The following is a 15,823-nucleotide window of genomic DNA, read 5'->3' on the forward strand; positions in this document are numbered from 1 at the left end:
GAATGAGACGCAAATTCACTCTCTGACAGCAGGTGGCGCTTATGGAGCAGTAGTGATAAAGCGTTTCCTTGGTTACCGCTGTAAACAAAGCTGAAATGCGCTAATAATTAGCTACTTTATTCGGAGGTAAGAGGAAAATAAAATACCACTGCCATCGAAATCTTCCTGAAGACTGATCTCCTTTTAGAGATGAATTCATAATCCCTCACCCCCAATTCAATATTTATATATTTTTTCCTATATTTGGAGCATTGTGAAAAGTGAGCTGCTCTGCCTGCTACAGAATTTTCTCCTCTTCGCATCCGTCTTCAGCGTCTCTGGCCTCTTGTTAACGGCCGTTTACACCCTCAGACATAATGTGGGCTATTTACCTTTATCTGTCTGTCCCAGTAGCTCCAGAAAATAACATAAAAATAAATACAAAAATACAGTACAAAGACTGGAGAAATGTAATGTATTTTTGTACTCATATTTCTGTTATTTTCGCGAGCTACTGGAACAGTGATAAAGATCGACCAGTCGATCGCGATCAACGGGTTGGCGACCATTGCTGTAGATCACTGATTGGTCAGAGAGAATCGTCACTATCAGCGTCATTGGATGTGAAACACGTGACACCAACCCTGCTAGATTCAAATAGTCAGTAACAGCCACCGCAGTATCATTGTTAGCGAAACAACTTGCTTTAAACTACCATCACACACAACTTGAAAAAAAGAAATGGCTGTATCGTGGTCAGTAGACAAGGTGCAGACTCATTGGTAGCTGAGGAGCAGATCCACGGCAGTAGAGGCAACGCAACTATAATGATCAGTCTAAAATCCCACCCACTTTGAAACGGTACTAAACTGCAATGGAAAAGCAAACAGAAAGTAAAGCGAGCCGAGCCCTGCCGTACCGAGCTGAGTAGTACCATGCAGTGAAAAAGTGCCATATGTTGCATATTCCATAACTGTGTGTTCTTCAATAAAAACAATATATATTGAGGAAGATATTTATTTTCCTGTCTGATATCATTCTGTGGGCCAGATTTACTAAACAGGGCAAATTAGCGTGCAAACCATAGTAAATCACCTTGCATGATTAATTTCAATATTCTCCTCCCATAAACTGTGTCTGATAGAGAAACTTCTACAAATGCATATGCAATAAGATCAGCCGCAAAAATAACCCGGATCATGCCTATTCAGCGCAAAATTTTCACTGCTTGTCTTTAGTAAATCCTGACAGTAGTTTAATGCCAAAAGAGGGTTTGCGCTGGCACAAGCTGTTAATAAATCTGGCCCTATGTGTTTTTAGCTTATTATTAGAGATTACAGATTATTTTAATATAGTAAAAAAAAAATATATTAATTTAAATATTTTTAGATCCTCCTGCACCCCCTTGGAAATTTGTTGAGGCACCCTAGTGGGCCTTAGCCCCCTGGTTGAGAACCACTGGTTTAGCTATTTACAAGAATGCATCTTGTGTAAATTCCCCCAGAAAAAAAAAGAAAAAAAAATCCACTTGGAGTGAAATCAGCCTAATTGGGGCTTCCTTAAGATCAATTGTTTGACTAGTCATTCAGGCAACCAACCAACTAGTCTACTTTGAACATACTGTTTGTGTTTTGCACATCTCTAGTTGTATATTTTCTTAAAAAAAAAAATACTTCCACAGGCAGATCATAGCCCTCAGCATTACTCTGAGTCATTAGTCTTATGTTTAAGAGCAGGAAGACAAACGGAGGGGCATTGTGCAGTGGTGCCTTCACCTCCCCTGCACTTAGGCACAACGTAGGCTTTAATGGCTGTGGGGGCGGCACGTTCAGACAAGAGCAATCGATAGTAGTTTAGTCCTCTCCTCTGTGGCCTATTAGTGCTCCTGCTGGCAGAGCTATGAACAGAGCACAGATCAATACCCTCACTGCCGGGCATGGGCCTCACACACTGCAACAGTCTGGTTTGTAGAGGTATGACACTTTATCCCATCCCAACCACCACCACATTTCACAGCTTTTACAAATGTTTTCATCAAGGCTTTACGTGCAGTGGAGAATGAGAGATGTTTTGAGGGAGACTGTCAAATGTATAAATGGATAACATAACTTTTTACCATAACTTTTTAAAAGTTACCTCATTCTATTTTGCAACTTTGCAACATATGGTGCTTTAAATATTTGCCTACCTAACAACTCCTTCACTGTTTTTACCACTATTTCATACCATAAGAATATAAACTGTGACTTCTTTGATTTTAGTCAGGTCATTTTATAGTGGAACTTACAGTTGGTGATGTCAGGAGGAGCAAAATTGTCATTCATGAAGACACTATTGGGTTTAGCCACTTTCAAGTAGACCACGTCTGGGGTATTTTTCAAGGCAGTCACGGCATGCTCATGGGTAACCTCCTCCAGGCAGGAGCTATTCACCTAAGACCACCAAAACACACACAAACACAGGCTTTAGTCTATTTAACAAGCACATGGTCAACAATAGGCAATATACTTTTTCCTTACAGCAAGAAGTTTGTCTCCTATCTGCAACCTCCCGTCTTTGTGTGCGGCTCCACCTTCAATAATCTTAGTGACGTAGATGCTATTGTCCCCTGGGATGTGCTGGTTCCCAACACCTCCTGCTATACTGAAACCAAGACCTGGGATAAACAAAGATACAGACAAAAAACAAAAGGTTAACTGATGGTGACAGCAACATTTATATTCAGCTCTAATACATTTGGCACTATACCCAAAACGTGCAAAAATCATCCATACAACATGAGAAAAAAGCTATTAATAGTAGCTAAATTATCATCAACGATATCTGTCATAATGAACATTCTCTCTCATACACACACAACATAATCATAATGAAACATGCAGTAATCTTTAAATTTGAATACACAAAAATTATTAGTTAAATTTCTGCATAAATTATACAACAAACTGTCCAAAGCCATGGGAGGGGAATATTTCCATAGCAACAGCAGCTTAAAGTCTTTGCAGTGTTGTTAAAACGTCATGGCTGGCCTTAAAATAGCCCCATTGCGTATTGTATGTGTCTGTGAGTGTGTGAATTATATTATATACTTTTTTCCAAGAGGGGACATTGTCTATGGTCTCTAGTTAAAGCTTGACTTGAAAAATAGTACACTCTTTACTCTGATCGGATATTGACCCCAAGAAATGATTTAGCAGCATTCTTAAAACACTTTAGCTTTAGTATAAACATTGTCTCTGTGACATTATCAGAATGCTATTTGAGCATCCAGACAAGCCAGACACAGCAACTCTGATCAACCAATGGTTGGGTGGCACAATCTTACTAGTACTCTTACTACTAAAGTAAACAAAGCTGTTTAGTTTAGTATATATATATATATATATATATTATACACACACACATTTTTTCCAGGAGGGGACATTGTCTCTAGTCTCTAGTTCAAGCGTGACTTGAAAAATAGTACACTCTTAACTCTGATCGGATATTGACCACAAGAAATGATATAGCAGCACTCTTGCTTCCTCAGTGTAATGCTGGGAAGTATTAAAGGTTTAGATGAAGAACAAAGAATAAACACCTAGAAAATGCCACATTTGGTTGGCTGAATCTGAAACTCTGTTCTGATGTATGCTATGTATCCTTTTTAAAATAGCAAGAGTCAATTATACATAATCAACTATGAACTTACAATCAACTTTATACATAACAATTTAGAAAATTAGAGCCTAGTCAAGTCAATTGTGAAGTTTTAAGACTTGCAACATGGTGCACATTAATTCGGAGAAATATTTTTTCATTGTTGATTGGCAAGATGTATTGTATGCAGTGTAATTCAAACCATTATAATTACAGGTTTTTCATGCTCTTCTTAACCCTGCATTAGCCTAATTTTTAACCTTGAGATATGGTTGATTCTAACCCTGAGTTAAGCATTGTTTCCTATATTTATAACATCTGAAACTATGTGGTGCCACAATGTTCTTAGTACAGTAGAATGAAATAATAATAAAAACTCATTAAATATTCATGATCTTTATTCAGTTGCAGAAATGTTTATGTGATTTTATTTCCTCAGGAAAAAAAGCTCTCAGAAGATGAAAGTAAACATCAAACAGTGATGGAAAACATGCTAACCAGATGGATGAAGAGACTCAAACACGAAGAGGTTGCGAGCTCCTCACGCTGCAATTGTCCAATCAATGTCATTAACCTCATACATACATAAATAAGCACTGACCTACAGTTTAACAGTGTAAAATAGAGAATCCCAAAAACTGCCTACCCAAGATTACCCATTTACATTCAAAACTGACCCAACATGTAAAATGGGTAAGACCTTTAATATCCCAGGTACAATGTCTAAACTAAGATGCACCTATCAGCAAGCAGTAATGAGGAGTATGTTGGTGTTACTGTACCTTTGGGTCCTTTGATGAGCTTGATCTCCATGACTTTCTCTGATGCAGACTTTCTCCTCCTGACATACAGTCTGACAAGTGACCCTGCCTCCTTCAACGCCTCCACAGCCTTACTGTGGGTCACGTCCCTGACATCAACCTCGTTCACTCGCAGAATCACATCATTCACCCTGATTGAAATAAAGCACAGGTCAAACACATGCACAAGTAGCAATGAGGTGTGTGGACATCCCCATCCCATTTAACTGCTTGCATTATTCAACTGTCAAGAATCATCAAGTGTCCTGATACTGAGGGTGTTACATTTTTTGTTACTCTGTTGACAAAAAGTTACCTTCTGTGTTGTTTCTCAAGTACAGCTAACAGAACCAAGACATCACAAAGGCAAAATTGTCCATCAACAGCAAACTCTAGAGTTGAATTTGTAACTTCTCCTACATGACTTTCTTTTTTCTATCATTTCAAATGTATCGTTTTGCTTCAGAATACATTGATTTATCAACTGGGATCATATGTGTTCATTTTGTGTGTTTTTTAAGGCATCAACGAGTTACGCACCCATTGCATTATATGGACTCACAGAGTTGGATTATTTTTCTAAAAATCTCTGTGCTCCACAAAAGATGGAAGGTCATTTAAAATTTGGCATGGCATGAGGGTGAGTAAATGACAAGAGAATTTTCATTCCTTGGGTGGAGTATCCTTTTAATATGCAAAGGCAACCATAAATAAAGCCACTAGTAAACTGATTTCCCAGAAATGTATAAACATTGTCACTTTATGACACTATCAGAATGCTATTTGAGCATCCAGACAAGCCAGACACAGCAACTCTGATTAACCAATGGTTGGGTGGGACTATCTTATTGAGTAAACAAAGCTGTTAAGTGCCGCTAGTAACACAGAACTTACTAATGTTTTACACTGATTTCTTTGGACACTGCTTTACATCTTGCTGAGGGTTGCTTTGTTAAGCTGATTTGAATACAAAATCTCCAGGTGTACAATGTTCTATCTTTTGAATATTGTCTGCTCGGTCAGTGTGCATGCAAATTGAACTGGTGACATAAATGCAGAACTTCAACACAGCATTTTCACAGAAGAATAGAGTATAGAAACTTTGAGCGCTGACCTAGGCTACAATTCAATTCTTAGTGAGTGCTCTAACTGGACATGAAAAATTACAAACTTTAAAAATGACTTATCAAGTCCATCAAAACAAACTAAAGTTATACAATTATACATAACACAGTCTGTAAGTATCTCAAAGCCTTTGTGACATACAGTACCATTCATTAACTCTCTCTTTCACATAATTAAATTTACAAAACAAGCAAGCAGTCGGTGGCAGGGCTGGCTCTTTAAACTCTCTCTCTCTGTGTGTGTCGAGCTGTCTGTGTGATGCTGTCAGGACCTCAGTAGCGCTGCTTTAATGAGCCTCTGACAGCAGTGAGACACTGGAGGGCTCTATCGCTTAGTAACACTACTCCAAACCAGGACAAATCCATCCCCACACAAAACATGTATGAGGAGGAAATCTATTGCAATGCTCAATGGTCAATACAATACAATCTCATATCAAAATACATATCGAATTTATTTTAACAGACATTTAAAAAAGAAAGTTTTTTTTTTTTTTTTCTGAAGACTGTATTCATGTACATCCAAGTATCTGGACACTTAAGTCACATTTAGAACATTTCTGGATGTCACTGCATTAGAAACCATTAAATCAAGGATCAATTATTTTAAAGAAAGTCATAATTACACTAGTAAAGCAAAAATGTAAGTAAATATATTGTTATAAGGAATGTGTGGTCAACTGTCCCTGATCAAACGCTTGTCTTAGAGACAATTTACGTATTACGCAACAGAATAGAATATGAAGAATTTAAAAAATGTAAAAAATCAATACCATTTATACATCTAAGAGGTACCTTTGTTTTCACACTCTCCACATTTTCACGCAATGTCAGTATGCATTACTGCCAAGGCATGCATTCTCTTTTAAACTACCTTTTAGAGCTCGTGAAAGACGTGATTGGACCAGTGCTGAATCTCCACTAAAGTTTATCAGTTGCTCGTGTTTAAAGCCTTGCAGAAATAACACAAAAGAAAAGTGCACACACACCATTGCAGCGCACGAATAGACCACTGAATGGAGTCTTCTTTTACTTTTTTTCTGCTTCAATAGATAAAGGTCTATGGTTTTGCATAAAAGGACTTCATCTTGCTAGAGTTTATTGCTGTTTCTAAATCATGTTACTTTCTACCGGGCGTCTGTTAGATCACAAGACTGAAGTAGAGAGCGCTATAAATTGTTCTTCACGTGCTCAGTAAGTGAATTTTAAACTTAAAAGAAAAGGCTCAATAAACTGTTGCATAGATCTGTTGCATTGATCGGCACTTTGTGCCACTCTGTATTGGAGCCTTTTATAATATGATACTTTTGCGCAATGAAAGAATATTAATAGCCTATCTTGTTCTGTCCTATTGTTGCCTCATTAAAAAGTTGTGCTATACATTTAATAGAAATGTCTTTTAATTTTATAGTATCCATTTATGCATAAATATATTTACTTGTTTTTCAGTAGATTTTTGACAGCACATTTTAAGCACAGAAGTCTTAAATGCTTTCTTGACAGTTGTCAGGTTATAAGTTGTCACCAGATTACTGATCTACTGTGTGACTTGACTTTTTTTTATTTATGGATGTCCCGATCAGGGTGCAGGATATTACATTTTCAAATAAATGTTTATGTTATATATTTTGGTTGCATATGTGAGTTATAAAAAGGCACATAATATCGATATATTGATCAATATACCCCTGAATCGAATCGTAACGCAGAATTTTGCGTTATCAGCAAATATCGTATCGCTGGCTATATCATATCAAATCGTATGAACAGCAACAGGAAGAGACCAGAAAACATGTGAGAACCGTAGCCTTACCGCAATCTCCCGTCCTGAGCGGCAGCGCCCCCTGGGATGACTTTGGTGATGAAAATGCTGGGGTCTTCACCAATGTGAGGGTTATCCGTGCCACCAGCGATACTGAAGCCCAGGCCTGAATTCCCCTACACAACAGAGGAGAAGAAACAAAGTTAGATTCTGGAGGAACATCAATTAAAACATCAATCTATGCTTTGGTCAGTGACTATGGGAACACAATGCCGGCTAAATTCAACTGGCAATGTGATATGCAAAATGTGTTTGAAATTACATTTTATGTGCAACGTTTCAAAACATTGTGTCATTTCATTTATTTAGGCTATTATTATATCAAGGAACCAAAAATAACAATGAACCACATTTTGTGGGATAATTTTAATCTACACTAAATTTGTATCAACAGGGTTTGCTTAAAACCTTTGCTTAAAGACACTGACACACTGAAGAGATTGATGTTATTAACATGTTGTGCAATGCATTTTCAAATCATTCAATTTTGCTACATTAATTGTGTAGTGTTAAAAAAATGCTATTTCAAATGTGTTAATTGTGAGGGTAAAGGAAAATTTAAGGAAAATTATATATAAAAGATTGTTTTGCTAACTTTAGTGCATTAACAAATTAAAAATATCCATCTATTTCAGCTAATAATCCTTCATATATGTTGTGTTGTTGTCACCAAAGGTCACATGTCCAATAAAATGTTATGGTATGGATTGTGCCGTTTAAAGTGCCAGAGTTTCTCTCAGTGCATAAATGTTACAACTTGGATTTTACCTTTATATTAAAATATTTATCCCACATCTATAATTTAGTTAATTTAGTCTTGGTGCTTTAACATTGTGGAGAAAGTTTTTTTTTTAATGTTTATATTTTAAACATTTTAGCACATGTATAGCACAGCAACATTAACACATTTGGAACTGTTTTATGGACTTTAATTTGTACATTGCTTGCAGAAGAACAGTGAGCTAGATTTGCATTTTTAAGAAAATACAGAAAAAGATTTTTATCCAATAAATTAAGAAATAATCTAAATAATTGTTAGTAGTCCTAAAATAAATGCCACAATAAAAAAGGGCTACAGCTTGCTCTGCTGTCAACTAGCTTCACATTGACATGTATTGTATTTGTATTGGTTTTTATTGATTAGTTGATGCAGGCCTAGACAGTGAAATAGCTCTTACCACAGTTAAAGTCAACCCACAGTTACTAACAATGCATGGACCAGCATTTGTTATAGTACCAATACAACAGTAATTATTTCACTGCCTTTTACAGTGATGCTCAAAACATGTTTAGATGAAGGCTCTAATAATGTGGATTTTTAGGCAACACAGTAACCACTATAAGCCAACATGCAAGACAAAAGAGCATGAAGAAACGATGCCCAGACTAAAAAAAAAAAAACACCTCCAGAGCTCAGTTGTGGATTGCAATGACAAGTTATTCCGTTATTGCGATTAAGAAGCAGGCTTTAAGTTGAGCTGACAACAGCTTGTGGAGGAGCATTGTTTATTTATGCAGAGTTAATAAATGTGCACTACAGAGCAGTGCTGAATTGGGTCACAAAAAAGCTCATGAGAAGGGGGGGAGGTAGGCCTTAGGCAGAGTCGGGGATTAAGTCTTAACTGTGGAAGGCAAGATGGTGTTCTTTTTTCCTCCCTGGTAACTGCAGAGAGTGAGTTGGTTAGTTGGGAGTGTTTCTTATGCTTTTTCGAGCACTGATGGCTCTGACTGCATTATAATTGATGGACTTTGGGTTGTTAAATGGAGTCACTGCAGAGGAATATGTAAAGCTTTGGCTGTGTATCCGCTTGTACTTTAGGAATGGCTGCGGGAGAAGGACACAGTAACCTGAGTCAGTGCTACACAAGCTGTTCAGAGGGGAAATAACGGAGCGAGATCTGATATATAATTCTAAAAAGATTCATCTGCACACTGCTTAGCTCTAATCTACAGTTTGTTATTGTCCTGTATGCTGTGCAAATTGTTATTCACCAATGCTAAATCAAAACCAACCACATTTACTTTACAGGATTACTGTGAATTACTTTTTGGTTCATTTTATTTCAAAGAAACAAAATCTGTCTGTCTTTGTTATATTACATTAAAATTAAAGCTGATACTACACAATTGAGCAATTTAAGCTCCTCTCTCCTTCAGTAAGCTCCTTTAATGACCACTTTTCATGATTCAATCAATTTCCAATGGTTAAAATAAATAATGGATAAAAAGTCCTGGCCTTTATTTACTTCTGTTCCCAAACATACCTGCAGATTATCCTGTACAAAGTACTACTGTATGTCTTAGGTGGCTTTCACACTGCACAAGTACTCTGGTTGTATACTCACTCTGCACTGCAGGCTCACTCTCACTGGTATCCAAGGTAAATCATCACCATTGTCAGCCTGATGTCATCATCAGCTAAAATGCATATGCAGGTTACTTTATTTCCTGAACAAGTGTGGAACCAAGTCCAAGTTGCTTTCCCATTCATGTAAATCGTGCCACAGTTCCACCTCAGACCACCTCTTACAGGTAGTCTGGGGTTCTGTACCCCAGTGCACTCCCGCCATGACAGCTTTCACATTACCAATTTGTCATGCGAACCATGCTCTGTTTTGAACTAAACTGCCAGTGTGAAAGCCCCCTTAGTGGCCTGTAGTAACTACAGTATGGAGACACAAAAGCAAGAAAAGCAGTATTAGTTAGTCCACTCACCCTTTCCAGTGTAATCTCCTCATACTCAAAGTCAGCCTCGGTACCGTTAACCTGTAAACACAACAACATGTCAGAGACTCTTAATATATTTCAATACTCAACAATTCATTATCTTTTACAGGAGAACAGCATTCATTTCATGGATTGTTTAGACTGCTGCATGTTAAGTATATAGACAAGCGATGAGAGTCCATTCAGGAAAATAAAACTTAAATGCAAACAGACCAAGTAAACCTGTAAACTTGATTGATTGATTTTCTTTCTTTCTTTCTTTCTTTCTCTTTCTTTCTTTTCTTTTCTTTTCTTTTCTTTTCTTTTCTTTTCTTTTCTTTTCTTTTCTTTAAATCAGTTTTGATTATGGAGACAGCCTAGTGATGAATACTTTTTGGAAAATACATTTGTAACTAGGGATTCACAATTTTCTTGTTATGGCCAAAAACTGATGAACAAGCAGATAATAAAATTCTATACTTTTTTGTCTAAATGAATTAAAAATAAATCTAAAAACTATAATCAGCCATTTTAAATAAAGTGAATTAAGCATTAAATTTAAATTAAGCATTAAATCACTATAAATGTACAAAAAAATAAATAAATAAATAACAAAAGCATTAATGGCATAGATATAATCTAAATGTTAAAATAAAGGAAATGAACAATTATATAATCTTGTATCTGCCAATATATATGCAGTTTTTTTTAATTAATTTTTTTATGTATGCATAGTCACACAAAATTTTAATGATGGTTATGGTAGGAACCCCTGTGTCTGCTGTGTCTGGGGCTGCATTGCCGCAGACCAATCAGAGTGCCTATGATGAACCCTGTCCACCATCGAAAGTGCTTACAATAAGCATGTGAGCATCACCATTGGACCTTGGAGCAGTGGTAGAAGGTCGCATTGTCCGATGAACCCCATTTTCTTCTACATCACATTGACGGCCATGCACAAGCGCACCGTTTACATGGGGAAGAAATGGCACCAGGATGTACTGTGGGATGACGGCAAGATGGTGGAGGGAGTGTGATGCTCTGGGCAATGTTCTGCTGGGAATCCCTGGGTCCGGCCATTTATGTGGACGTATATTTGAAACGTGCCAACAACCTAAATATTGTTGCAGACCAGGTACACCCCTTCATGACAATGGTGCTCCCTGGTGGAAGTGGCCTTTCAGTATAATAATGCACCATGCACACTGCACACATTGTGTACAGGAATAGTTTAAGGAACATGATGAAGAGTTCAAGGTGTTAACCTGGCCTCCAAATCCCCAGAGATCAATCCAATTGAGCAACTGTGGGATGTGCTGAAACAAGTTTGATCCACTGCGGCTCCACCTCGCATCCTACATGTACAGTACTTGAAGGATCTGCTGCTAACGTCTTGCTGCCAGATACCACAGGACACCTTCAAGGGTCTTGTAGAGTTCATGCTTTGGCAGACCAGCGCTGTTTTGGCAGCATGCGTAGGACCAACATCATTTTAGCCAGGTGGTCATAATGTTTTGGCTCAACGGTGTATATTGTACTGTGTGTGCACACTTTTTTGTCACTTCTGTAAAATCTCACTTAACCAATGAATAAAAAAAAACTGTGTTCATGTTCTGCTCATGTTCTGTGCAGGAATACACGAGTAATGATACCTACAAATCACCTGTGTGCATGTGTATGAGTGTAAATGTTGACCAACAGGTATGCATTGATATAACGTCAGTTGGTCAGTGGCTGAACGAGTTTATGATTATGGTTGAAAATGCAAATGTGTGTATATATCTTTGTAAGTGTGTGTGACTGATGAGCCCACTGAGGCAGAGAGCCATTAAATGAAATCAGTGACATGGTCGGCTAACATCAGGCAATGAAACATAAGAATAAACCCATTACACTGCCCCTTCAAAAGCTGATTTTAAGCAGCTGAGACCCTTACACACAAGCACAAGTAAACACGGCTAAAAGTCTGCATGTGGTCCATGAGAACACAGGAACAGCTAACGATATTAACCTTGATGAGATTTGTTTAGTGCAAATCAGTCTGACATTACACATCACAATTTCCAGGTCCAAACGCTCCTTCAGATCCCAAAAGCAATAAACGGTGCTAATATACACTCAAGTGTGCTGTAGTACTACATGATTCATTATTTCTGAATTGTTAAAATTTCGGTGCCCAGGACACTGTGAGCTTGGAGATTGTTGTGTACACTGTTCTTAAATGCTTGGTATAAATGAATAGTGCTCATAAATGGATGTTCATTGTCTGTTTTTAGAACAAAATTTGAAGTAATCTTCTAAGCCCTCTGCTTTAAGATTCTCTTTTGACGTATATTTAAACCTCGTGACACTTAAATGACAAAGATGACCCTTAAACCACAGTGTCTATCCAATATGTGACTGCAGTCAAAGCAATTTTCCAGAAGAACTCAGCTTTGATTATGTAATGCATAGAGGGATTGGGCCTGCGTATTCATTAGCACTGAAGCCAGCTGCATCTGGTTTGGTCTCAGCACCATAGATGGTGCCACACTGACAAAGCCCTGAACATTAAGCTAATGATCAAGGAAATAAAATTCCATTCATTGATTTCCCTTTATTTGTGATTAGCAGTTTTCTAGATTTTATATTTATATTGAATGTATTTAGTATTTCAAATCAGCGACTAAACTGTTTGCACAATATACTGTACACCTTTTGGTTTAGCAGATGTAAACTTTATACAACTATACAGTAAAATACTGAGCACCAAATCAGCATATTTGAATGGTTTCTGAAAAACCATGTGACACTGAGGACTGGCTACTGAAAATTCAGCTTTGCAATCACAGGAAAATTAGATCTATTGAAATGTATTCAAAGAAGTTATTTTAAATTTTTATAAATTTTCACAATAATACCATTTTTACTGTATGTTTGATTAATTAAACGCAGCCATGGTGAGCATTAGGGATGTGACGGTGAGGACATTTTCTCACCAGATAATCGACGTATGACAACACCAGCAATACCGGTATCACCGGATTAGGTTGGGGTGGGGGTGGATGTTGGAGTTTTTCCTCTCTTTTGCACCAAATTAGTAGCAATTTGAGGGCGGCAATTGCTTGAATGGTGGGTTCATTAATGAAAAACACAACACCAAAACAGTACAATGACAAACTCGCTTATATTAAACAGAACTTTTATTAACAAAACAAATAAGACAGCTTTATTAATAAAACGAATAAGCACGGCATACACCATGCTGATCTGTACTGCGACTCTAGTTCAGCTCACACTGAAAAGCAGACATGTTCAGTTTTTAACAGTAGTGTCTGTTTTGTTAACTGAAAAAATGATTTTTATTACTAAAACGGCGGTGGGGGGCGGTGCTGCGTTGGGCAAATTATGTAATCGGTGTGCGGCTGAACACTGTGTAACACTGATAACACCAACTATCGCAGTAAGCATAGTGAGCATAAGACCTCTTTTTTTTTTTTTCTTTTCAAACTTTTGAACAGTAGTGTACATACTTTACTTTGAATTTGCCATTTAATTTATGACTAGGTGTGCAGATTCCTTTTGGTAGCTAGTAAATCTTCAAGTCTTCACATTATCTGACCAAATTCAATAAATTATAGAGACATTAGCCTAATTTAATTCTCATTTCACCTGAGCCACAGCACCACCACCTACATAATGTAGTTTCCTTTAAACAAGCCTACCTGAAAACATTATTCTCACCCCACTTGCCTTCACAACATAATTTCCACATGGAGTCAATTATGGTCCCCGATCACATAAGACAAAACGGCAGCAAGTCCCGTGAGGTTTTGTATACTACCCAGATCCTGCGGCACTGCTGATACAGCAGAAAGGCTGAAGTGGAGGTTGAATGTGTGGTGCTTGATGAGAAAAACAGACGTAGTGGCCCTGAGTGGCACAATCAAGACAACTGACCTCACTACTCCACAGGAAGACTCAAGAGAAAACAAACCCAAGAGATGTCAGTGCTGAATGAACACCACAATTGACTAATGGGCTTTAGAAATAATATTCCAAACTCTATGCTAACTATGCCATCAAAGGTCCAGAGCCACTCTGGTACTTGACTCAAAGTCAGTGACAGAAACCAGTAATAGTACATAGTCTAATAAATAAAACATGACTGAAGAAAATAACATATCTTGTCAACATGAGTTTAAGATATTGACTCCCTTAGTGCACATTTACAGTAATTTCCACACTTATAGTACCTCAGACATTATTTACATTTTTGTTTTCATAATTTTTCATCAAAATAACCTGCTCTGTCTCTGAAGTGTCTTTCTGCTGATGTCACCTAGGCTGCATGAGCTACTGGATAATGTAATGCAATAGCCCAGGGGTAGGCAAGTTCGGTCCTAGAGAGCCGCTGTCCTGCTGAGTTTAGCTCCAACCTTAATCAAACACACCTGAACAAGCTAATCAAGCTCTTCAGGATTACTAAGGCTATAGGCAGCTGAAGGGTTTTTTCAGGGTTGGAGCTAAACTCTGCAGGACAGCGGCTCTCTAGGACCGAACTTGCCTACCCCTGCAATAGCCAAATTGCCATGCTGTCAGAAATAGTGTATTTTTTGCAGAAAAATATGCTAAATTTATACAGGTTGTCACTGGGGCACTACCTTTAAAGGAGCACCTTTGTACCTTATTTATGCCTAAAGGGGTATATTAGTACCCTGGAGTAGTAATATGAGGTATATGAGGTACTACCAGGGTGCGATTTGTTAGGGGGGGATGGGGGGATTTCCCCCCTTCTGGTCTATGTATCCCTGCCTCTGCTGAATTATTTATCTGAATTAAAATATCCCCCCTGGGTGATGCTACTCCACAAACCACCACCAGAGCATATAAAATACCAAAAATAAAAATCTTTTTTAAAACATCGCCAAGTAAAACGCTGCGTTTATATAGAACTGTCTCTTTATGACCACAACAAATGGGACAACTTTCAGACGCGCATTCCAAATTCACCTCAGCACCAGGCGCAAGTCAAACGAGTGCAGAAAAGGTAGGCTACAGGTGACTACGAGGGAGCTTCACTTGAACAACAGTAAATTGCGGTCAGATGACATGTTGGTTATGTTGGTAAAACTCAGAAAAATTAACACGACTGTCCAATCAGCCGTTATACTGTGCTCGCGGCGCGCACTCAAGAATTGCATGCGCAAATGCGCCGGCGCGCGCTGCGTAATTACTTTATTATAGCTTAAATAAAGCGCAAAAGAAACAACGAGCATGCACCGTCATTGTTCTGTTGTAAATTAAGTCATGAAATTACCAAACATGCGATTAAAGCTGCCTCAAAACTGTGCGTGCATGTATTTGTAGACATGGTTTTAAAGCTATTGTTATCTAATTTGTTGGCCTTAAAATGTCCAGATATGTACACCAGGGATATCTAAATTTTCTCGGGGGAGCATGCCCCCATACCCCCCTAGCAAACAACATTTTCTGACCTCGGTAATTATGAAACCCTGCGTACGGCCCAGCTTATTCTATCTAATGAAATCTGAGGTAAACGTGTATTTCTACAAATGTGCGCACTTTTGAACTAAAAGTTTGTATGTGTATGCACTGTGATAAATAAAAATAAATGGGACCAAACGCGATTAAATGTAGAGGTTTGTGTCTCGTTATTCTATTCATAACTACCGATTGATTTTGCATTTCTATCAGAAATTAAGAATTATTAGTGTCACAGTCATTGTAGATAGTGGTGCAAATATCTAAGC

At 37.8% G+C, this 15,823-nt stretch overlaps 1 protein-coding gene across 27 annotated transcripts in view; it reads right to left on the bottom strand.

The window, feature by feature from the left end:
• Positions 1-15,823, bottom strand: part of dlg1b (discs large MAGUK scaffold protein 1b) — a 138,574-nt gene that overhangs the window by 28,871 nt on the left and 93,880 nt on the right. For all 27 annotated transcript variants that reach the window (XM_048195770.1, XM_048195769.1, XM_048195774.1 and 24 more), the window contains 5 exons: positions 10,080-10,130; positions 7,356-7,480; positions 4,401-4,570; positions 2,499-2,635; positions 2,267-2,411 (listed from right to left, as the gene is read on the bottom strand). In XM_048195770.1, the coding sequence (XP_048051727.1) occupies positions 2,267-2,411; positions 2,499-2,635; positions 4,401-4,570; positions 7,356-7,480; positions 10,080-10,130 (628 nt within the window). The remainder of the gene's footprint in view (positions 1-2,266; positions 2,412-2,498; positions 2,636-4,400; positions 4,571-7,355; positions 7,481-10,079; positions 10,131-15,823) is intronic.

The sequence above is a fragment of the Megalobrama amblycephala genome, linkage group LG7 (assembly GCF_018812025.1).
Source record: "Megalobrama amblycephala isolate DHTTF-2021 linkage group LG7, ASM1881202v1, whole genome shotgun sequence".
NCBI lineage: Eukaryota > Metazoa > Chordata > Actinopteri > Cypriniformes > Xenocyprididae > Megalobrama > Megalobrama amblycephala.